The 25,960-nt window shown below is 35.6% G+C and overlaps 1 protein-coding gene and 1 pseudogene across 1 annotated transcript; one reads left to right on the top strand and one right to left on the bottom strand.

The window, feature by feature from the left end:
* Window positions 1–1,024: 1,024 nt before the first annotated feature.
* PPP1R2 (protein phosphatase 1 regulatory inhibitor subunit 2) lies at window positions 1,025–25,719 on the bottom strand. The gene is made up of 6 exons (XM_032406866.1): window positions 25,263–25,719; window positions 14,382–14,489; window positions 11,237–11,314; window positions 10,507–10,601; window positions 4,755–4,922; window positions 1,025–2,574 (listed from the first exon to the last, which is right to left on the bottom strand). Exons 1-6 carry the CDS (start codon window positions 25,382–25,384, stop codon window positions 2,528–2,530), a joined length of 618 nt encoding a protein of 205 aa, XP_032262757.1. The 5' UTR covers window positions 25,385–25,719; the 3' UTR covers window positions 1,025–2,527.
* LOC116633942 lies at window positions 14,496–16,057 on the top strand (annotated as a pseudogene).
* Window positions 25,720–25,960: the final 241 nt, after the last annotated feature.

The raw sequence follows: 25,960 nt of genomic DNA, 5'->3' as shown, positions 1-25,960 counted from the left end.
TTCTTATCATTTCCATCATAAAACAACTAGTTTGCCACAATATAGTCCAAGAACCTCTCATGGTATCCAGAACACTTGGCTAATAGAACATGGTGCTAAGACAGCTGGGTAGCAAGAAAATAAAATCCACAGGTAGAAAATTGTCATACTACTATAGTTTCTTATAATGTGTTTACTGTATGGAACTTAAAAGGGGAAAAATTATGAACGCCTAGGGGAAAATGGCACTTTCCTTCAATATTCAATTTAAAGTTGTTCATATTTAACCATCTTTCATACCATTATATGTCTCAGATTTTAAAGAGCATCACTGCTCGATTTCAGACTGAAAAATGAATACGCAAAAAAGATACCAAAAGAATTAAGCAGAAGTGATACTGATTACAAAGTTGAAAATAAAATCTACCCTGGCTAGAACTGAACACTGACAGTTAACTTTCTCCAAAGGAAAATCTAACTTGAATTATATTCATTTTTTGTATACAGTTCAATACCATGTCAATGAGGAACTCAAGACAAGAAAGCTGTTTTATCTGACTACCTAAAATTCTACTGCGCATTGTCATTTTTCAGGTCTTACTCCTCTGAAATACTTATGTACTTCCTGAAACCAGAAATGAGAGTTTGCCTGTGATTTAAGTTTCAGGAAAGTTTGTAGAAAACAACAAAGCAAATCAGTTGTTAAAGATCCTACCTTTTCTTCACTATATAGCAGCTATTTCTACAAATATAAAAGAGTATGTGCATACTTTCTCAGAACTCAAAATGAGAACACCAAGAACAGAAGTCTATGTGCATAAACATATGTATACACATATGTATCAGCTAAATTCCCCAAAGTGGATTTAAACCAGTAAGAATACTTTGACATTCTAAATTCAGAAAGCAGACATAAGCACTATTTTGTTTATAAATCAGAGGTATAATGAGCTCATAAGTTTCACTCAGAATACTATATAGTTTAGAAGTACTCTGACTGGATCCCATTAAAAAAAAGTCATTCAAAATAAAAAGCACATTCTTCTAACAGCAAAGAATTCTCCCACTTTTTATTTATTTTGACATATTGGTATTTTCATAAACTTGCAAGTGGAAGATAAGCTGTTCAATAAAAGCCATTTCATATATACAATATACAGAAATTATTTTAAAAGTCTGTTCATATAATGAATTCTTTTGGTATTGACAAAAAATTAAGATACAAATAATTGACTAGAAATGAAACTATCACTAAACTAACACAGGAACTGCACTTCATTTCAGGAAAAAAAATCCAGATCTTACTGTGTTAGAAGAATAAAGCACATTTGTCATAGTATACATTATCATATTCCCCTAAAGCAGGGACTATTTAAAGTTTTTAAATTAAAAAGTATTCAGGATTACTTCTGTCTGTACATTCAGGAACTATCATCATATCACTGATTACACACAATTCTCTCATCATGCAAAAAACCTGTTAAGTTGTTTTTCTAAGGTCTAATCAAGTCAAACAATAAACTAATTATAGCAATTTAATTAGCAAGCTGTAAATCAGAGAGGTGTAGAAATTCCACAGTTGAACTGTATTTCCTGTCTATAGTATGGCCGCTATTCAATTTTCTCCATGTATTAGAACTAATAGGCATTGATAGTCAAACATTTCATTGTAGCAGCAAATGATAGAATATGTGAGAGAAGGAAGAGTTCCTAATTTCATGACAATCTTTATTACGCTTTGTAAAAGTAAAGGGCTGTGTGTGTATATGTGGAAAGGAGTAAGAAACAAAGACAGGAGGTTAAGACAGGTATATAAAGGGAATGTTGAGACTATACCAGAATTGTATTTATAAAAAACTGATCTGAAAGTCTGCCCATCAAGTGTACAAAAAACAGAGCCGATGTTAGTGCAAGTTTAACCTGATCATTTATTTGTGAAAAAAGCTAGTTTTGATGAGGAAAAATTCAATCCTGTCCTTGTAAACATAAAGAAACTCAAGGGGAATTTTAAAGATAGTAGGCCAGAAAATGCAAGTTACTCTTATAATCCTTTTCAACTGAACAGACAAATCAAGTTGAAGACACATGTTAAAATACTTTTCAGACTGACTGAATATTTACCAGCTTATATAATCTCTTGTTCCAACTGGATTTTGATTTTTTTTTTAAAAAAAAAAAACCACTTTTTATAAGAGCTATCACACCTAGAAGTGAAGAAAATAAATTAGATCCCCCCAAAAGATATTATTTTAACCTCTAAAGCATAAAAAGCTATATAATATACAAATTAACCAGTGTTCTTACAAAAGTAATGCAGTTTTGGACTGATGACATTATGCTATATTTGTGGTGAAGTACTAGGCACAAGAATATATGTATCAATTAGGCATTTTCCGTCTAATTAGTCTCGAAAGTCATTTAATTCTTGGCAATATATAATAACTGGTATGCATTCTGGTACTTAAGTCATGAATTGTTGAGAACAAGAAGCAGTGTATTATAGTAACAGGGTCTGTATCTGACAATTACAGTGTTGAACAAATCTTTTCTATGAACTCTGTGATTTGTTTTGCAGTTGGTCACTTGTAGTAGATCCTGCAAAGATAAAAGAAAAAAAAGTCAATATAATTTATTGTGTATTGCCAACCTTGGAACTACCTGAGCTAAAGTCCCCTTTCACTGCTATGGATGATAAATATAAAAACCTAAAAAAACAAATAAGGATGTTTGATGTAGGCTCATTAGTCTGACATAAAAGAATCAGTATACCTCCTAAATATTCTAAAGAGCAGAACAAGAGTATCTACTTGGTGATGGGACAAAAGGTTTCAGATTGAAATGTTTCTGTGAATAAATCAAAAGTAGCAGTTAAGACAACTCAAATATCCGAAGTTATAAAAAGATCTCAAAACAAGAAAATATTTCCTTAGCGTCTAAACATGGTACTTTTCTTTTTATAAAAACAGCAATAAAATAGATGAAGATGGGCAGAGGTTGGGGAGAGGAGAATGACAATGCTCATAAAGTAATGGGCTACATAGAACCTGGAGATTTTAAAAGCTGGTAAGACTTTTTTTTTTTTTTAAGGGCTCAAAAAGAGTAGAGGACAAATAAGGAACTTACTTCCCTAAGGCTTATTACATAGTCTTTTCTATCCTTGTGGACTTAATGATGATAAAATATAAGCCTGTCATTGAAGGAAAATCAGGCAGTGAGCTAACACAAATTTTATACTTGAAAATTGGAGAATCATTTACTGAATTTAAAAGAAAAAAATGTATTTATGTACTAAATGTGTGAAATCTAGTATCTTACCAGCAATGACAGAGAAAAGGCCAGAGTTATTTTTCAAAAGCCACGGCTTAAAGAAAAAGAAATCCGTGGCACCTGGGTGACACAGTCAGTTAGGTGTCCAACTCTTGGTTTTGGCTCAGGTCATGATCTCAGGGTCATGAGATGGAGCCCCACATTGGGCTCTGACCTCAGAGAGGAGTCTGCTTAAGACTCTCTCCCCCTCTCCCTCTACCTCTCCCCACCCCCCTTAATAAACACATAAATCTTAAAAAAAAATCCTTTAAATCTTTGACACAGTGTTACTGATGCAAATCTCCAGCAAATGAAGGACATTCCTAGTGCTTTGCCAGAGTCACTAAGAATTGATATTAAAAGTCTGAGCAAAAATTGATGAAAAGTTATAACCAAAAAAACATTCATTTTGAATACATCAAAATAAATCCCCAAGATATGGAAAACAAAGACTGATTAGGGTATGTCACCTAAAAATGGATAATAAACTTTAAAAGAGGAAGAGAGAGACATGTAACAATAATTACTTAAAATGAAGTTTGTTCAGTTAAATATAAGCTAAAAAACAACTATGGTGAATATAATGGAAGTGAAATGCTATATGAAACAAAATGAAAGTCTAAAGCATAATATGGAATAAAAAATATTGTAATTAGGACATTAAATGAGACACAGAGTCATCAGGTTCTATCACAGAATCATTCATATTTCATATATGCTCATCAAAACAGTAATATAATAATGAGTTACTTTCCTAAGGCTTAACCATCTGAGGCACAACAAATAAAGTTACATCTCCAGTTTTCAAGTATAAAGCAACAGTTTTCAAGTACAAAGAGTAGGTAAATGGGCACAAAATCTGCATTAGCAGTATAGAAGATTCACCTTCATTAAATACCAGAATTTAATTAAAAAAATAAATAAAATCTATTAACTATGTTGGATCAAGAGTTGGCAGGTTGCAAGGGCTGACTGTCCAAGACTTAAAAACAAATAAAAATCAGACAGGTATTTTGTCAATCCAGTAGTCAAAAGAATCAATATTGGAAAGATATGACATACTCTGTACTTGAAAGGATGTTAAAAACAAATCTTCCGTATTAAAAACATGCTTCTTTTAAAAAGTTTAAACCTTAATTTAGATTGGTAGGACAGATAAAATATAATATGAAACATCAAAAACAAAATACAGCTTAATGTGAAGACAAACATCCTTGCTTAAGCCAAGTAAACAAATGAAAAAACCCAGCCATATACATATGGTCTTAAATCAAAACACCTCTGGGCATAAAAACTTTATTTTGAAATTGGCCACAGGGGTTGAGATTTTAGAAAGTTTGGCATAATAAATTTAAATGAATTTCAAAAAAATTTTCTGAGGTTTTTTAAACGTGTAAAGCAAAATAAAGTATGTTATTTAGGCACAAAGAATCACAAGTGTCTCAGTGATAATTTCAGAAACATCTAACCTTGATTTGACTCTTCCATGTTCATGCTTTCTTCGGCTGCAGTCTCTAACATTTCTTCATCTTCCTCATCCTCATGTAGGTCTTTTGAAATTAATTGTCTAGCTAATTTAATATTCAGTCCTTCATTGTAGTGAAGCTTCCTTTTCATTTCAAACTGCCGCTTTTTTTCTACAAGATACAAAAAGTAGGTTTAGGAAGTCTTTAGCTCAAGGATTAGGAAAATACAGCCTGCGTCTGTTTGGTAAATAAACTATTATTGGGGGCCGCCCGCGTGGCTCAGTCAGTTAAGCGTCTGCCTTCAGCTCAGGTCATGATACCCAGGTCCTGGGATCCAGCCTCGAGTAGAGCTCCTGCTCAGTACAGAGTCTGCTTTTCCCTCTCCCTCTGCCCCTCCTCCCTGCTCATGCTCTCTCTTCCTCTCTCTCTCTCTCAAATAAATAAAATCTTAAAAAAAACTTATTGGAACATGATCGTGCTCCTTTGTTTCTATAATACTTACAGCTACTTTTGAGCTCAATGGCAGAGCTGAATAGGTGCAGTTGAGGCCATATGGCCCGTAAAACCTAAAATATTTATTTATTTATTTATTTTACTGAAAAACCTACATCTTGTCTTATACAGAAAAAGTTTGCACACCTCTGCTTTAGATGGTTCAAGTACATCTTAATGGGAAAATAGGAATAAAACCATTACTAGGTAAATTTGTGAAGAAAATTTAAAGACATAAGAAAAATCTCCAGAAAGAATTGAAATGAGGAAAAAAACAAGCTATATAATACCATATATGTGTCAGGTAAAAAGTCTGCATGCACGTGTATGCATACACACAGAAAATAAGACAACAATTAGCATGATTAATTTTGGGACAAGGAACTGTGGGGTAATTTTAGTATTTTCAAGTCTTCCATTTTTATAATTAATTACAAATTCCCTCAAAAATTCTTATTAGCAGGGTGCCTGAGTGGCTCAGGAAGTTGAGCATCTGCCTTCGGCTCAGGTCATGATCCCAGGGTCCTGGGATCGAGCCCCTTGTGGGGCTCCCTGCTCAGCTGAGCGCCTGTTTCTCCCTCTACCTCTCCCCCCTGCTCGTGTTCTCTCTCTCTCTCTCTCTCTCAAATAAAATCTTTAAAAAAGAATTCTTATTAGCAAAAAAATAAAAATTCTCATTATCCATGAAGAAACTGCAGTGATTTAAAACACTGCTAGTTAAAACATAACTTCATTCCCAGAGTAATTTTAAGAAAAAGCTGTTATAAGGCACAGTGAAGAAATCCTAGACTATTCTTTCATTTATAGTCTTCACCATAGAAACACAGGGTTAGCAGCAAATCAACTTAACTGATCATATTTTATTAACAGCATTTAAAGACTATTTCTGTAGAAATAGTTCTAAGATTTTAAAATTTCTTAGACTGGTAAATAAAATGGGGTGACATAAAATTGCCAACTGTTTATTTTGTCAAACAAGAGCATTAAAATTCATTTATCAGAGTTTTATTATATTCATGGAAGTATTTTAATGCCAAAAAAGCATAGAGAAATCTCTGCATAAGGCTACTCAAGGCACTTTCTCAGTCTCCTTTAATTCCCTCTAAGTTTTAATAATCATCTATACTTACAGATGACTTACAGTTACTTATGTTTCAAAAGCAGGCATTTATCGTTCTTGTTAGTACTGATCAATCACTTTTCAGCCTCTATTTGGGTTGGGAAAAGGAAAGTTCTGAGACCACCAACTCAGTATTCCATAAACATTTGTTTCAAACGACCAAGATCTTGCCAGGCATCTTTCTTCTTCTCTACTTATGAATTGCTTTTGTGATTTATTTTACTCTTTGAGAATACCATATGGTAGAGGGAAGTAAAATTGAAAAAAGAGGCCAATAAAAAGACCAAATCCTCGTGACTAAATTTTTAGTGATGCCTTTCAAGTATTCAAATGATGTAAAACCCAATATTAAAAAACCAAAAAAATGGTTTTACAAACTTCCAGTGACAAAATAAATTAAGTCATGGAGATGTAAAGTACAACAAAGGGAATATAATCAATAACACTGTATATTATACAGTGACAGATGGTGACTATACTTATGATGAACACTGAGTAAGGTACAAAATTGTTGAATCCATATGCTGTACATCTGAAAACTAATGTAACATCAATTGTACTTCAATAATGAATTTTAAAAAATGGTTCTGATTGCCTCCAATTCCACATCTCTTTACTAAAAAGGTAACACTTTTTTTTTTTTTTTAAAGATTTTATTTATTTATTTGAGAGAGAGAATGAGATAGAGAGAGCATGAGAGGGGGGAGGGTCAGAGAGAGAAGCAGACTCCCTGCTGAGCAGGGAGCCCAACGCGGGACTCGATCCCGGGACTCCAGGATCATGACCTGAGCCGAAGGCAGTCGCTTAACCAACTGAGCCACCCAGGCGCCCAAAAGGTAACACTTTTTATCATTACAAAGTAACACATGTTCATGGTAGAAACTTAAAAAAAAAAAAGCACTCAATTTCCTCACTCAGAAATTACCATTAATATTTTGTCACTTTAGAATTTTTTCTAGAAATTTTTCTAAAAATAACTCCTATATTTTTATATATGCTATTTTTTCACTTACGATATAGTTACAATTACCATATGTCCCAGTTTGCCCAGGCAAGGTTCAGTTTATGCCTACCATCTGAGGAAGTATAATATGACCCTTTCTTTCACCCTAAAATGATCCAGAGTTTAGATAATTAGATATATGAAGATATAGTAAAATTCTGCCATGTACATAGCAGATTTATATAATTTTTAAATGGCTATAAAGTATTGAGTTACCACTTCTCTCTTCTTGGTCAAAGATTTCTAATCTCCCTCTATGCATTTTCAATGTTTTTAGAGTGTAATACACATACATTTTGTGCTTTGGTTCTATTACTTTCTCAGTGTGAACTAGTGTCTTTTCAAACCGTGCATCAGGATTCCTTAGTGGGTTACAACCAGTATTTTTTAAAAAATGAAAAAAAAAAACAATAAACTGCAATGCATTACACATACTAAAGGTGAGTACTGTTTTGTGAAATTTTTCTTTTTGTAATTTATGCATACATGTATAACATGTAGGACTTAGTCAAAAATGTTTACAAAACACCAGAACAGATTCTGGGAAACTGAATTGCTAGATCAAAGCGTGTCATTTTCTTTTAAAGCTTTTGGCTCGTATATTGCCATATTGCCCTCCAGAAAAACCAAACCATTTTTCATCCCCACCGATAAGTACATGAGTAACTTATTTCTCTACATTCACACCCAAAGAGAAACTCATTCTTTTTAATCTCTGTTGATCTGAAAGGAAAGAAAGGGACCATGATGCTGTGTGCTTATTTATGTACTATGTATGTATGTATGTATGTATGTAATCTCCATGCTGAGTGTGGAGCCCAACACAGGGGTTGAACTCACAACCCTGAGATCAAGACCTGAGCCGAGATCAAGAGTTGGCTGCTAAACCAACACAGCCACCCCGGCGCCCCCATGATGCTGTTTTAATTTGCAATTTTTTATTCCTAGAAGTTGACATTACAGTATTTCTCTCTTGTGAATAATATTTACAGTCTAAGAAAAATTTTTTTTTAATTCTAAGAGATGCTGAACTTGGTTTTGCTTGTTATACATTCTAATTTTAGAATACTCAAAATGCTTTATGTAAGTTTAAAATATACAATATATTCATTTTGTAGAAAGATGCTAATACAAGTGGTCTCAATCTTCTTTGACTATTTATATTCATTTTACCTATAATCCTTGTATTGTAGAGCAACATACTACAAAGAGTACAAGGACGTTAAGATTTTAGGCCTGGCTCTAACAATAACCAACTCTCCATGTGAACTTCACAAGTGAATTACCTTTTTTATATTTTCTTTTACTACTCTATAAAATAATGGAGAATACACCAATTATTTAAGTTATTACAAGTTATTATTTACTGAACACTTACAATATGACAGAATCAGTGTTAAGCGCTTTAAATTCTTTATCTCATTTAATACTCACAGTACCTCTAAATATTTTTATAGATGTCAATTTAAAGAAACTGAGGCTCAGAGAAATTACAAATTAGACATACGACATACCTGGAGTACAAACTTTGATTTGTCTGATTCCACAGCCAGTATCTTAATTGTTATGCTATCAGTTACAAGATAATTTTTTCTAAGAATTTCTATCAATAAACAAGGACTTTCAGATATGTAATTTGTTTAAAAGCAATAAACACCTACAGGAGTCAGTACCTACTAGTAAGAACTGAACTTGTGAACTTGTAACGAAATTGTTCCCCCTGCTGGCTAATTCTGGAACTACAATTTGGGGGGAGGGAGGAAAAAAAAATCCCTTAATGAAAACTGACAATATAGACTAATAATAAATTTCTGTTCTCAATATATCATGTTTTTAAGAGGATAATGAAGAAACAAGCTCCAGAAACAATTTATATTTGAAACCGTTTTCAAGGGTCTTTGGAGTATATTTTTAGATAATAAGTTAGGAACTAGTCACTGAGAATACAAGACCTATAATATAATACAACTTGGGATTAGGCTATATGTAAAAATTTTTTTCTCTTGTACAACAATTAGGCTCAGACCATCATAGTTTGTTGAATAAGCTATATTCTGAAGATGACAGACAGGAGTAGCAAATTATACCTTAGGAGCTACACATAACAAAGATTCTGACAATTAACTAGCAATATTCAGAATCTCAGTTCTAAAGTTGCTGAACTTCTTTACAGTACAGGTAACATCCACATTTCAAGGCTTCAAGTACACTACTAACTCTTTTCTTTTTCTTTCTTGTGAGGGTGTGTTTGTGTTTTTCTTGCATCTTTTTTCCTATACATAGGTTTGGTTTTTCCTTTTAAAAATAGTTAAACACGGTGTTATGCACAAACAATGAATCATGGAACACTACATCAAAAACTAATGATGTAATGTATGGTGATTAACATAATAAAATTAAAAAAATAGTTAAACACTATATAAACAATTTTAATTCTTGAAAAGACTGTACACTCACATGGTTCAAAGAGTGTAAAAAGCAACAAGATGAAATATTTTCCTTTTCTTCTTACCTCCACAGATAACCACTGTTACTTGTAAAAATAAACTGTGAGTAGGTAGCAATGCCTTAACTGTGTATGTACTGTATGGGCTACAAGAGCCTCTTCCAACCCTGTTGAAAAGGCTCTTTAATCTCCTTGACTATGACATTACTGTTCTTTTTTTATTTAATGGGACCTAAGAAAGATCTTCACTCTACATGTGACCATCTTGGTTCATTTGGTAAGTTTCACCACTGTTTTAAAACAGAAAAAGCACAAGCAATTGGGAAATTAGCTCTTTCTGCTATCCATTTTAAGATCATCCAAACACTCAATGACTCTAAAAGCATTAATATTTACTGAGCATCTACTCTCTATCAGACAGTAAAAAAGAAAAAAGTACAAAGGAACTATAATTACTTAAAAGATGGTAATATTTTCCCAAATTCTTGAAACCAAGGGAGGTGGTGTATGTGTGCAGGGGGGAGGGAAGCTGTTATCCAATAAACCCACATAAGTAGAATCTGAATTATAAAAATGTTGCTCCCTAACCTTCCACCATCCACTTCCCCAAAAGGAAAACTACTTGACAACCTTCAAATAATGGATTTATTTTAGCAAAAATTATTAGCACACTGCTGAAAAGGAAATCAACTACCTTGTTCTTCAGGTGAGAGGTCACTATCCTCATCTTCACTGCTTTCTTGTTCATGAACCCGATACTTTGGCTCTGAGCCTTCAGCAGCAGCTAATCTACACAACAATCATTTACAAAGAAATCAGCACTGTGATATTCTTTTATTGAGTGTCTCATTCATTCAACTCTTCAGTCTCATAAAAACATTTAAAGATTATTAATATGCCAGCTATAACCTGATGAGGAAAATAAAAAGAAAGTGGGAATGAGTATAGAAACCAGTAAGCAATAAGAAAAGTGGAAGGTGACAGAAATCAAAGCAAAGAGATAGAGCTTTTTGTTTATGAACCCACTTATTTTTGCATAATCTCTAGGTATAGACCCAATGTGGGGCTCAAATTCACAACCCCAAGAGCTGCACGCTCTTCTGACTGAGCCAGCCAGATGTACCATCTTACTTTGATCTTTAAAACATAGGATATTAATTAAAACAACAACAAAAACACAAAAGCATAGGGGATTGACACAAGGAATCTGTGTACCAGGCTCTAGTACTCTAAATTTTCTGCTACCTGCATACTTTGATTTTAATCTAGAGACAAGACTATAAAAGTTGCTAGGAAAATCCAAATAAACTTAGCTCATGCTTTTTATTTACACTTGTACAAGTATAGTAGAATGGCTTCAACTCTGAACAATTAAAAACAAGTGAAAATGTGTAAGTGAAAATGCTTCAGTCATCAGTACTTACTTCTTAGCTAAGATATCTGGGGTCAGGGCTTCAGTGGTTTCTGAATCACTCAATGCATCTTCATCATCACCTACCATACTAGAATGACAAGCACATTATAATTAATACCTAAACTGTAATTTTTCAAGCAGAAAAACAAGGTAAGGAACCATAATTCTATTGATTTAGTTATAATATCAACATATTTATAGCTCTGTTGTCCTATTTGAAGCTTAATTTAATTTTATTTTTTTAAAAATTTTATTTCTTTGACAGAGAGAGAGAGTGTGCGCACAAGCAGGGGGAGTGGCAGGCAGAGGGGGAGGGAGAAGCAGGTTCCCTGCTGAGCAGAGAGCCTGATGCAGGGCTTGATCCCAGGACCTCTGGGATCATGACCTGAGCCAAAGGCAGATGCTTAACCGACCGAACCACCCAGGTGCCCTGAGGCTTAATTTTAAATTGTTTCTATTCCATGCAAATATTTGAAAATACAGCATCAATCAAAAAAACTCTCCAAATGATTTTAAAAAACCACTACTGCAACCATGAAAATAAATATTAAGAACTCAAATCATTTGTAAAAAATTAAAAAACTTCAATTATTCCATCCAGTGAGAGGGAACAAATATGTAGGAAAACAAAAACAAAACCACTGTCTGGTTTTAGAATATATATTTGTACATCAACCTGAAGACAGAAACAAATGATCCACGCAGACATAAGGCTAGGTAAAATACCATAATTAAGATCCTAAGACCTGGGGCGCCTGGGTGGTCATGGTCCCAGGGTCCTGGGATGGAGCCCCACATCAGGCTCCCTGCTCAGCGGGAAACCTGCTTCTCCCTCTCCCACTCCCCCTGCTTGTGTTCCTTCTCTTGCTGTGTCTCTCTCTGTCAAATAAATAAATAAAAATCTTTAAAAAAAAAAAAAGATCCTAAGACCTAATTCAGAGCATTTAAAAGCTATTAGCTTTCCCAATCTATCCTCTAATAAAAAATTTTCTCCCCACTTAGCTGCAAACATGGGCATATTTAATTCTCAAGCCACTTAAAAGTGTATAAAAGCAGAAGTCACCTATATTTAAAAAAAAATACTGATTTATATCTTTCCTGGTAGTTGAGGAGACAAGTTAAATAAGTGCTATAGTTTAGATGATGCTCTTTTTTCCATGGGAAGTTGAAATAAAGTTATTTACATTATTGGATATAATTAGAGTAGAATAAAACAATCTATCAATTTGTAGAACTTTTACAGACAACTCTATGTTATATTATAAAATTTACAGGCAAACTACATGTGTGTGTTTGGTGTGTGTGTATATTCATACATACGTATATATAAAAGCATTAGTAACTTCTGTATACTAACCATGTGAAATTCTTAGATAGTATAACATGATCTTTCTATAAAAAGCATCCTCTTCTATTAAACAAAACTCTTTAAAAAAAAAAGGGCCATGAAAGAAACTGGTAAAACTGAGCACTAAATCGATAAAAGCTAAGCACATATATCTGTACATACATATAGCCTCAATTACTTAGGAACCAAATGACTTCGGCAACTCCCGGAGGAAGGATATGGGTAAGGTAAAGGGGGAAAAAAAGCAGTACTAAATAAATACCATTCAGATTTATTATATTTTAAATATAAACAGTCTAAAAATAATGCCTACAACTTTTTGAGTCATGTTCAATTTTAATTCTTTTAGGATAGATATTTCCAACCAACACAGATAAGGAAGGGATGTCTATCTACTACCATTACTGAAAAGGAAGAAAGCCCTGACCGTGGCTTCCGGCAAAATAAAAGCTTTAAGATATAAAGTATATTCTTGTAATTAGAAGAAAAATGAGAGTATAAACTTTTCATAAATGATATGTCCATTTCTTCCCTCAAGCTTTATTAGTATTGAGTTTCAGCACCTGTACCTATTTCATTATTTCTACCTTTGTCAACATCTTCATGTTTATTCTTGTTTTTACTGTTTTTGCTATCAACAAGTTATAAGTTATCTCAACTTACCTTCCAAAGTTTTCATCCACTGGTTCAAAATATAGACTTTCTTAACTCTATTTTAACAGTAACTCCTGGATTTATGTTACCTTCCTTCATAGACAAAGTACTTCATTCCTGGAAATCTTCTTCATTACAAATTAGGGCATGGTCTGATTAGGTATTTCTACTACTTAGAATCTCTATCTTCTCATAATGCTTACTGGTACATTATTTTTGTCTTCACACTAATTATTACCACACACTATAAAAAATTCTGGAAGACTCAAAACTGCCAATAATCACAATGTAATTATCTGAAGTATAAGTTTAAAAATAAGGACATGGAACAATAGTAATGACCACTTGTCTTTGAATGGGTTAAAAAAAAGCTGTGAAGTAATCCTTTTCTGCGGGGATTGAGTAAGCTCCTGATTTCTACTTAGAAAGCAAACAAGCCCAACCTTCATCTTCCTTTTTATAAACAGATTATCTTAAGGAAGGCAGAAGTCACTAATCTGTGTGTATCATCAGTGGCTAGGGACCACTGAGTTACAGCAAACAAACATTTACTACTACAATTATAATGTACAAAATGGATTCCCAATTTTTTCTTAAGGGGGGGATGGGGAGGGGCAGAGTGAGAGGGAGAGAGAATCTTAAGCAGGTTCCATGCCCAGTGCAGAGCCTGATCTCACAACCCTGAGATCATGACCTGAGGCTAAATCAAGAGTCGGATGCTTAACCGACTGAGCCACCCAGGTGCTCCTAGATCCCCAAGTTTTAAAGTTACATATTACTGGGATGCCTGGGTGGCTCAGTGGGTTAAGCACCTGCCTTTGGCTCAGGTCATGATCCCGGGATTCTGGGATCAAGTCCCACATTGGGCTCCCTGCTCAGCGGGGAGCCTGCTTCTCCCTCTGCCTGCCCCTCCCCCCCTGCTTGTGCGCGTACTAGCTCCCTCTCCCTCTCTCATAAATAAATAAAATCTTTAAAAAAAAATAAAAGTTACATATTACTTATACTATTATACACAAATATGCAGTTGGGTTATTGATTCATGCTCCAGTAACAAATATAAAATCAAAGAGAAACTTAAAATCAGCTGTTATTCAGAAGCTCATATGGAATGCAAAATGGAAGTAAAAAAAGGAATGAATCTATAAAACATTACCTATGGTAAGGAGTGCTAGGTTCATCTATTTTCATTAAACCATAGTCTTTGTCTGCTGGATGATATGTCGCCAGGATGTTCATTTCATCCCACTTCTGGGATTTTTTACTAAAATTAAAAAGAAAAAAAATTTCCTCAGTGAAGTAAAAGATAAAAAAGGTGCACATCTAAAATTGACAAACATCCAAATCCCACATTTCAACTTCTATTTGACTGCTACCTTCTATTTTTACATATACTTTCTTGGAATAGAAACGGACATAGGGTAAAAGCCGTAAGTAATTAAAATAAAATAAATATTTTATAGAATACTTAGTACCCACGTATTAAAAACACACTATTCAGAATCTTCACCAGATATTCAAGACACTATTATATTATGACATGCTTAGGCTTCATCTGGCCTATAGAAGATTCCCCCGTGCCCTCCTGCAGTTATGAGTTCTGCGGGGGATTGCCTACTGTGGACCTCAGGTTGGAGAGGGGCTAGTGCCCCAACGCAGCCTGGAGACCTCCAGGCTGGAGGGCAAGCAGGGAGGTAAGTAGGAGCTGCAGTGGAAAGCAACTGTGAGGGGGCCTCCCTACCCCTGCCCAGCCCAGCGTTGCCCCACTTGGGGCTGTGAAGCCGGACAAGGAGAAGCTGGAGCAAAACCCTGAGTAATCCCAGGACATCAAAGCTCTGCAGAAAGACCTGGAACAATGTGCCAAGCTCCTAAAGCAGAAGAGGACCACCCTGAGATATACTCAGGCTAATGTGGGGCTCACCCTGGGGATTTCTCTTTGGGAAGGTGTTTGGCCAAACCACTATCTGCCATTTTGAGGCTCTGCAGCTCAGTTTTAAGAACATGTGTAAGCTGCAGAAGTGGATGGGAGAAGCTGACAACAAAAATCTACAGGAGATATGCAAAGCAGAGACCCTTGTGCAGGCCCGAAAGAGAAAGTGAACAAGTACCAAACAAGGATCGAGAACCAAGAACCGAGTGAGAGGCAACGTGGAAAACACGTGATGTGCCTGCAGTGCCAGAAACCCACCCTGCGGCCGATCCGCCACACTGCCCAGCAGCTTGGGCTTGAGAAGGATGTGGCCTGAGCATGGTTCTGCCATCGCTGGCAGAAGGGCAAACGATGAAGCAGTGACTCTTAGCGAGGAGAGGATTCTGAGGCTGCTGGGTCCCCTTTCTCAGGGCACGAGTATCCTTTCCTCTGGCACCAGGACCCCATTTTGGTACCCCAGGCTACGGGGGCCCTCACTTCACTACGCTGTACTCCTCAGTCCCTCTCTCTGAGGGTGAAGCCTTCCCCCTCTCTGTCTGTCACCACTCTGCGCTCTCCCATGCATTCAAACTGAGATGCCAACCCTCCCCAGGAATGGCGGCCAGAGGAAGGGGGAGAGCTAGGCAAAGAGAACCCGGGGTTTGTACCAGGATTTTGGGATTAAGTTCTTCATTAAAAAAGGATTTAGGAATGCAAAGGGTGTGGGGGCAGGGAATTTGGGGGGAACTGGTTGGAGGGAAGGTGAAGTTCAAGGATGCTCTTGTTTTTAATCCCCACATCACTCATCACTTTCTTAAATAAAGAAGCCTGGGACACACAAAAAAATAAATTTTTTTTTAAAAAAACAATGAATACCTCCTTGGCCTAATTTTTCAGAGATATCCAAAACAATCAAAAGAATTAGAACATAAAACTACAGGGAATACCTCACTGAACTTAAATACCATTAATAAAGATTTAGGTTGCAAACAAAATTATAGTTCAGCCTTTTTTTTTTTTAAATCTAGAAAAATAAGAGTTTGCTAAGAAATGGTATATTCAGGGTACTTTAGATAAATCTACTTAAAAAAAATAAAAATAAGTGTTTTATGAACATCCGTAGTAATATCCATTCAACAAAATATTTACACAACTTTTAAGGTGCTAAATAATTAGATGACTTAATTACAAACTCTTTGGATCTACTCATTATTGCCACCCAACAATATTTTGTTACATATACAATTTGTGCCTTGGTTATGTACTTGAAAATAAAACTGTAAAAATCAATGTAGATTTTACATAGATTCAAATCTTTTCTGCACTTGCACACATTGGTGAGGTTTTACTGTAGATATTCTTAATTTTCCTAAACCTACCAACACCCAGATTCTGAAATGTTCTAGAAAAATGACATTCTTAAACTTTAATATCATATTCCCTTCTCCATGCCCTGAGTCACCTGTAAACTATATGTGCCTGCTCAGGGCAGGCGAGCCTGACTTTTATGTTCTCTTGCTTTCTTCTCCAAAGCACCCTATTTCAGACTAAGCACTTTTTTCTTCTTCATATTTTAGTAGAAAAATCTGTATAAAATTCACCATTTTAAACATTTTTAATGTACAGTTCTGCAGCATTAAGTACATTCGCATAGTTGTGAAACCACCACCACCATCCATCTTCAGAACTTTTTCATCTTCCCCAACTGGAACTCTACCCGCTGAATACTACTCCCCATCCTCCCCTCTCCCAACCCAGGCAACCACCATTCCATTTTGTCTCTGAATTTAACTACTTTGGGTACCTCACATAAATAGACTCACACAGTATTTGTTCTTTTGTGACTGGCTTATTTCACTTAATGTCTTCAAGGTTCATCTATGTGGTGGCATATATCAAAATTTTCTTCCTTTTTAAAGCTGATTAATGTTCCACTACAGACTAAGTACTTGGACTACAACTTCAAGCTGCTTATCCTTTGTTTTATCAAGAGACAAAGGTTGGTCCAGACATACTCCACAAGTGACTGAAACAACAACTCCCATTCTCCCCCTAAAAGCAGTCAGAAGTTACCTGATGTCTCCTCACCATGAAACAGTCAAAATCTTAAAAGCTTGTTAAGAAGCTAAAAATTAAGACATATCGGTCATTAACTGAAGCACAGAAACAAGATTTCTTCTTTAAAGAGTTGCTTTTTTTAATTCAGCATGGAATGTACCTGAACTTTCAACTAACCAAATTTAAAGCTCACTAGTATTAAAAAAACACTTGAGTGAACTAAACTGGAAAAATGGACCCTGCTTTATAATACTGATTTTTTTTTTTTTTTATATATGTCTAGCTGCTATCTGAGTAATACATAATTGGTCTTGTGGCAGAAAAAAAACAAAAAAACAAAAAAAAAAACACAAAAAAATCCCAGCATGTTTAAGGTTTAAGGTTCAAGTTCCAGGTACCCTTCACTAGTCCTGTGACTACAGGCAAATCCAACAAACACCCTCTTTTGGGCTATATTTACTCTACATGGAAATTATAATAAAATGGGAGTTTTAGTAACAGTCCTTCTTACAATACAGGGTTATTGAGAGAATCAACTGAAATAATGTCTGTAAAATCAAATTATAAAAACACCACACAAACATAAGGAGTTTTTATGATTTTAAAATCCAGTTTTGGGTTAAAAATCCTGAAACCATATCTCACTTAGAACTGTAGAGAATGGGTTGAGAAAGGTTATCCTGAAGAAATGTTTAAAATTGCTTTTGAACTGAGTGCCTTCCACCTTGCCCTGCAAGACTCAACATTTATATGATTTTGAAAAATTTCTATCTGCCACAGAACGAATTTTTCTAAAAAGCAACCAGTTTTGTATTCAACTAAGTCTATAGTTTCAGACATTTTGTTATATAGTTCTTATCTATAAATTACTGTGAATTTAGAAAGCAAATGACTAGGTTTATTCATGCTATATAAGGAAACTCATAGTGGAGAGATATATTTCTAAAGATTTTAGACAGCAGACATGATCAAGCAGCTCTGATTAGAAGAACTGTGAAAGAAACGTACACAAGCTTTAAGAGAATTAGATAAAGTTTGTGAAGAAAGCAATCCAATTAATAAGCAAAGGGAGACTCAGGATACCATAATTAGATGTTCCCTCCTGAGAGAACAAATGCCTCTGAAATGACAGCTGAGGTTAAGTGCCAGGCAGAAACAAAATCACAAGCAAAAGTTTCATAAACCTGCATTAATAGACAGTCTTATTCAGATTTCCTATTAAAGATACTGTATAAGAAAGCTAGCACACCTCTATATAAAGTTCAAAAGCTGACAAAACTAAAGTGTGTAGGGATGTATACTTACTTATGTGATTTCCATAGAAGTCAGGAAGGTGGTTATGTTGGGAGACAGGGGAGGAAAGAGCGTGATTGGAAAGGGCAGTCCTGAGGTGATGGAAACGGTCTTTTTCTTGACCAGAATGGTGGTTACAGGGGTATTTTATAATACAAATATATTATAATTTTATAATATAAATATATTAATTTGTAATTTTATAATTTCTTAAACTTTAAAATTACATTTAACACACCTTTCCATATTTGTATTACAACAAAATACTTTAAAATAAACACATATTAATGACGTTGTTAGGTACTTCCTAACTTCAAAGTAAAACAAGTTATTTCCTAAATGATGTTAACAATATTGAATTAAAAATGATAACTTATCATCATTACTGCTTAGGATAGAAAAATGACAGACCGTTAGGAGTTTGAAAGGTTTCTCTAATGGGTGGAAACCCAAACACCCTATATATCTATTTTGTGAGATAACAGGAAAAAAAAGAACTGTAGGATACAAGCAGAAATAATGTTTTCTTAAAATTAAGGATAAAATTTAATAATCCCAGCACCCTAGCCCACTAGCAATTTTGATTTCTGCAAATTCCATTATTATATAAAATAATATATATTACATAAAAATATATAAGCTATCAGTATATACAAGAAAATATAAACTGTGTACATACATATAACAGTAGATACAGTATATAAAAATACATATACTGATATGGAAGCATTAGTATATATATTTTATTTATAAAACAGTAGATACAATATATAAAAAATACATCTACTGATATGGAAGCTATTAGTATATGTATTTTATTATAATAAGCCACTTGTATTTTCTAGTCTTTAGTTTTTAAATAAATGCATAATACTCAATAATAAACTATTCACCCAATGTTAGATATTTATATTGAATCCAAGTTTTTCCTATTTAGAATAAAGCAGAAATGAACACATTTGTGCATATTCTGTTTAATGATATGTTTAGGATAACTTGTTAGGATAGGCATATCTGGGTTAAAATTCATCAGGAGCTTTACAGTTCATTCCATGTTGCCATATAGCTTCAAAAGAGAGAACAATACGTAATGTCCCCAGTAATTACCAAAACTTTGTCAAGATTGGTTATTTGTGTATGTGTTATCTCCACCTGAGCAGTACAAATCATTATTTAAAAGCTGTTTTATGTTTCTTTGTTCATTACCTTATAAATATGAAGAAATGCTTTGTTATTTTACTTTCCTTTTATGAATTATGTTTACATCCTTTGCCTTTCTATTGGAAACCTCATAAATCTAAGTTCTTTACACTGAAATATGAGCAAGTTCTTGTACATCTGTATATATAGACTTACAATGATGTAGAAAAACATAAAGAACTCAAAGGTAGAGATTTACACCATGTTATGTATATACAAACCAAAGATACATATAAGGTATAAACCACATTATATATAACCACATTATATGTAACCCAAATTCTTCCTGGTTTGTCTTTTAGTTTATTTTCCACTATTAAAATAACTAAAGTTTTATGTATTCAAAGCTTTACTCGACTTCCTCAACACAATACTAAGAGCAAAAGAAATTCTTAGAATTATTCAGCTCCAAAGAAGAGAACAATATCTTGCAAAAACATCAATTTAAATAAGGGCATAAAACAACAGATTACAAAGCATGCCAGGAATTCTTATGCGGAAGGTAGTGAAGTAGAAGGAACTGTCAGCAGAGGACACTAAATACGGAAATTAGCATCTCTAAAGTTTTGGCAGAATTAACATTAGTTACAGAGTAACAAAATCCAAAAAGCAAAAGTGAGTTTGATTCCAAGCTGCTTGTGTGACCTTCTGTAGTTCATTATCTCTACCTAGAAAAAATACGGGCACCACCACTTATATCGCAGATCTGCTGGGAGGATGAAAGTACCTGCTGGTTTCATTTACCCCCTCCCTCTTGGAAGATTGGTTTTCCTACAGCCTAAATCTGGTCCAGAAAAAGTCACCCCTTCTCACTTTCACTTTGATAGCTCATATGATACCGCCTCAAAGACCTACCCCTACTTCTTGTTGCTTGTGATTTGCTCATTTGGTAAGTTTTAGCCACACTTGGAGTAGGAAGCAGGATTTTGCTTCAAGGTGTTAAACTTTAATTGCACACTTCAAGAAAAGGTTCTCTCTTTAAATAAAGATTCAACCTACATAGGTTGACAAAGTACAAGACTATGAAGCTTGATACAATTACTGAACAATTAGTTAAAAAGCAATCAGTAATCAAAAAGTCACTTTTGGAAAACTTTACAGTACAGTGAGGCTTTATAGTCCAAATCCCCTTACAGGCAGAAAAAGATGAATTTGAAACATGTTTATATAAAATTATATTAAAGGAAATTAATTCAAGTGCAATGCTTTTAAGCAGAATTCGCCTACATTACCTAAGAGTACTACTGAATTTGAATGGAACATAGTGACTTCAATGCATATTGTATAAAACAATCTACTGAGATGTGGGAAAAATTAGATTCCTATAGTTATTTCTACTTGAATAAGACTAACATTTGAGGGTGAGATACTGAGCTAAACTAACTTTTCAATTATTAACTAATTTATTTATTTATTTATTTATTTTAAAGCAGGGGCGGGGGGCAGAGGGAGAGGGACAAGCAGACTCCCCACTGGATCATGACCTGAGCCCAACGCAGACACTTAACCGACTGAGCCACCCAGGCGCCCCTTATTAACTCATTTAATATAATTAAACTACACATGGATATAATGAGTAAGTCACAGGCAGTCACAGAGGTAATAAGTAGTAGACAGGATCCAAACCCAGACAATCTAGTCCCAGATTAATCACTAACCTATAACACTTCTCATAAGTTTTAGTAACATTTAATTTCTTATTTTCACCAATTAAAAATGCACATTCTCATTTTAATCTCTCTGAAAACAGCGTATCTTAAAATGGATGGCATCTTATAATTCACAGTATTTTCTTCTTTCTTGGTGGTACATAAAATCACAGTACATCTTAGAATCAATGGTTTCTTGTTTTTGATGAAATGCACATAGCTACTCATTAGATCTATTATTTTAGACCTTTACAAGTTGTACACTATATTCAAGGTAATCCTGATAGAATGGGAATTCCAAAATCATAGGAGATGACAGTGATGTTCTAACTAGTTGAATAGTGTGATACCATATGCTGATTTATCTATGCCTGATTATGTGGATTTACAGATTCTATCCAGTTGTAATTGAACTAACCCTCAAAAAATGGTATCTGACAAGTGGTAACTGAAGAAACCATTCATCGAAGATAACAGTACAAATGCAAAGCATAAAGAGAATAAGAAAATAACAGCACTGAGACAAAAAAAAAAAGTTTGACAAGAACTGCGTAAAAAAATTCTAAGATTATTTGAAATATGGCATTATATGAATCTTACTTTTAAGTGTATACTGAGCCTTGAAATATTATCTAATAATAGTAATATATGAGATAAATTATAAACAAACATATCTGAAGCATATTTGAATTTTTTCCTACTAAAAAGATACACAATAAAAGAGTTTAGAGACACATGAAATAGGACAACTCAACTTCTGGCCTTAAAAGAAAAAAAATCCCTTGGTAATATCCTTCATGCTAAATAAAATGTTATGTTAAACAATATCCTCACAACTAATGAGGAGGGGGTGAAGTGGAGTGTGCAGAAAAAGGAAACTACCACTGCATTTTACTTGATAAAGTCACCAATAAAAGATACAGTTATTTGTGGATTCTGTATTTACAAATTTGCCTACTTGATAAAATTTATTTGTAACTCCAAAGTCTTACATGAGGGAGGCGCTTTCTCCGTCTCTCACAGACATGTCGCAGAACAGGGACAATTCTGATTGCTCCACGCACATCTTCCCAGCTGTTAAACAAGGTGATTGATACTTTACCTTGTTTCAGCTCTCAAACTGTAAATAAGTGTCTCTTTTGCGTCCATTTAGTAACACGTTTTTTACTTTTTTGTGTTTTTGTTGAATCCGTTGTTTTAAACGGCTCCTGGGTGGCTCAGTCGTTAAGCGTCTGCCTTCGGCTCAGGTCATGATCTCAGGGTCCTGGGATCGAGCCCTACATCAGGCTCCCTGCTCCGCGGGAAGCCTGCTTCCCCCTCTCCCACTCCCCCTGCTTGTGTTCCCTCTCTTGCTGTGTCTCTCTCTGTCAAATAAATAAATAAAATATAAAAAAAAAAAAAAAAAGCGGGAGGAATCTTGTAGGAACCTAACTCTGTTATTTCTCCTAGGAGCAATGGTTCAGTATTCACTAATTCAGAGTTTGTGGTGATTATAGAACAGGACTGCTGAGAATAACAAGAATTGACTTAGATGCTGGGTCATTTTCACATTAATATGAGATTCTTTTGCCTTATACTCTGTTCCAACATTTAAAGTTAAACCATTACACTACACTTACTAGTTTCTGAATTTTAAGTGTATTAATAAAGTGTATTAAATAAAATAATTATTTTCCATCCTTTTTATAGCAAAAGGGGAATACCGGTTGTAATTAAATGAAATTAAACATTACAAAGAGAGTTCAACTATACCTTTATTGTTTCTGTTCAAAGACGCTCTCGTAAAATTGCTAATAATGTTTGCATAAGCTGTGACATAAATAATGTGTATTATATCACCAACAGAATTTTCTTTGCTTTACAGACATATAACACTGATAATGAAAAACCCCGGTCCCTTTTACTACTTGTTTACTACAAACATCATGAACCTCAATGAATTAGAGCTTGGTAGTTCCCTTTGAAGACTTACGAGCTGTCCAACCCTCTAAGACAAGCCAACCAAAATCATCCACCTTGGAACCTTGTAAAAGGCCCCTTTTAAGTGAATCTGTCCTGCTAGCAGCCTAGGATAGTGGCTTTCAAGGCAGAAATACCTGGAAGTAAACCCCAGCCAATTACAGAAAGAGGCTAACTCTTTGAGTAAGCCCACAGGAAATTATGGCAGATCCAAGTTGAGAATAAGCAGAAGATAAGCAGAGAAAGATAGGGGAAAACAATAAGCCACTTGGTAACCAAACAAAAAGAAACAAGCCACTTGGTAGCCAAACAAAAAGACGCTCACACTAAGAATAACTAAATAACATAAATCCCAGTGAGAACGATACTCTTGCTGTTGAATACCCTGAAACTGTATAAGAGCTTTCTAGAGTTTGTTTGGTTAATTATCTTAGTCTTCCTGCTATAGCTATGTTCCAGTGAGATTGTTTTCTTAATTCAGTAACCTACAGCCGTCATTCCCCACCAATTCCCATTTGAAGCAACTTACCCAAAATAGAGGTTGGAAAATTTCCTGTTAGAGAATATAAGTCAAGCATCCAAAAGAGAGTGGGAGCGTAGGAGTTGTGAGACAAATTAAGGTCCTTTTCAATCCCAAAAGGCCATGAGTATAAGCTGTCATCCTACTTAATGTTTTCTTCAAAGTAACACAAATTTCTATAAATTTATCACCACCAAGTAGTAGTTCTTTTTATAGTCCTAAATTGATACTTAAACAGGTGTGCTCTAGTTGTAATATTCTAAGTTTTTACAAATGCCCTTATTTTAGCTTTACGACTTTACAGATTTCAATGATAACTTCTCTTAAGCCTTATTTCTAGAATATAGAGTCTTTATATTTTTAGTATCTTGTAACACCCAAGACCCCTAGTACTTCTAATCCAATGGTATATTTTACACTGTATGTATGGTACTATTTTCTTTTCACTGAGCATTGCACCTTGGATATCTTCCTCTGTGCATAAACATCTTTCTTGCTCTTTTTAAAAAGGGTGGTATGTTGTTTCATTATACAAATGTACCATAATTAATATTTCACTAGTCCTTATTAATAGACCTTGGGTTGTTTCCAATTATTTACTATTACACACAATGCTATCGAGCAACATCTTTTTACATGTGTACCTGTGACTATGGACGACTAAGTACATATCACTGGATCATTTTAAGTTGCTCCTTTTTGAACTGTTCTGAGCTTAGTTATGTCTTTCAAGAGGAACAAAGACTAGAAAGCACTCCAAATTCTTGTTGCAGATGCAAAAATAATTAGCAATAGATTTCCATTAAATATAGACCAAAGACTTGGAAAATTTTGGTTTCTCTTAGTGTAGAGATAATGACAAACCAGGATCTAAGAGAGTTGAGTGTGGCATGATGCTTCTGATAATGTTCACCTAAAAAGGAATGACTGTGGAAGCTCGATTAGAAAATGGAGAAAAGGGTCTCTTTTATGGAGAGGTCTCGTATTGGCTTGAGACTAGATCTTAAAGGGTTCCCAAGCCAAGAAAAGATTTTTATTATTGAAGAATTTTAGATACCTCAGGTATGAAGTTAAGAAATAATAAAAGCTTAACAGGTGAATCTTTGAAACTTCTGATTCTTCAATGTTTCCACTTTCCCAAAGTTCAAAGATAAGATGTTTGTTTTAAAAAATGACGTATGCGTGTATACTTTTAAGAAGGAATAAAACGATTAACGTCATAGCTCCTGCCTTCTTTAAAATCACTCTACCCGGCATTCTGGCTGGAGGAGAGAGAGACCCGAGCGGCGCTGGAGCCGCATCCACGCAGCCGCCCCGGCCGCCGGTCAGCGCTCGGGGTCGGGGCTGGGTCCGGGGCCAGTAACGGCGGGGGAGGGGGGAGGCGAGGCCGCCCGGGAAGGAAGGAAGAGCTTCCTGGGCCCACCCGCGGCCGTCGCTCCCGGCTCTCACCTCAGCTCTTCGTCGACACTCCTGCCGGGCTGCTCGTCCGAGGCCACCACAGAGGAAGTCGTAGAACTCTTGTTCTTCAGTATCCCCTTGATGGGCCGATGCGAGGCCGTCGAGGCCGCCATTGCCCGCCGCTCCGGCGGTCGGCTCAGCGTCGCTGCTTGGCGCTGGGTCCAGGAAGGAAAGGGCTGGGCGCGAGCACAGACTCGCCAGGCAGCCGCTGAGCCCGCCTGGGGCTAAAGCGGCCGCACCTGCTGTCGCGGAGACGGCTACCGGAGTCGTTGTCACGACACAACGACCCCGACGCCACGGCCGACGCCGCGCGGCTGGCGGCCCTTCACGCGCCCTCCGCCACCGACACTTAACCGCGGCCCGCGGACAGAAGCCGGCCCAGTGCCCCAGCGCGGGAGCGACGCCGACGCCGAAGCTGAAGCCAAGCGGACCCGCCCTCTCGCGATATCTAGGGAGGGGCGGGGGCGGGGCGAGAACAAAGCCAACCTCCTCGCCCCGCCCCCTCCCCTCCCGGTCTTTCGGTTGGCTTGCTCGGGCGTAGAGTCCGGGAGCTGTTACAGAGAACGTTCGGAGAGGTGCCTGGTTTGCCTCCGTATAAAAGGTACAGATCGCTCCAGGCACCCTCACTCCCACCACCTCATAAGGTCCATATTGTTATTTTTGTGTTTTATAAATCGGAAAACTGAGGC

Source organism: Phoca vitulina, unplaced genomic scaffold (assembly GCF_004348235.1).
Source record: "Phoca vitulina isolate PV1807 unplaced genomic scaffold, GSC_HSeal_1.0 scaffold8, whole genome shotgun sequence".
NCBI lineage: Eukaryota > Metazoa > Chordata > Mammalia > Carnivora > Phocidae > Phoca > Phoca vitulina.
The sequence above is the reverse complement of the archived record's forward strand: the minus strand, read 5'-3'. Positions and strand labels throughout refer to the sequence as shown.

Excerpts from the sequence above, each read along its gene's own strand:
- PPP1R2 (XM_032406866.1), bottom strand. The coding sequence starts at position 25,384 with ATGGCGGCCTCGACGGCCTCGCATCGGCCCATCAAGGGGATACTGAAG. Across the intron at positions 14,490-25,262 it reads AGTGTCGACGAAGAGCTGAG|TAAAAAATCCCAGAAGTGGG; the intron begins GTGAGAGCCGGG and ends TTTTAATTTTAG. Across the intron at positions 10,602-11,236 it reads CCAGATATCTTAGCTAAGAA|ATTAGCTGCTGCTGAAGGCT; the intron begins GTAAGTACTGAT and ends ATTGTTGTGTAG.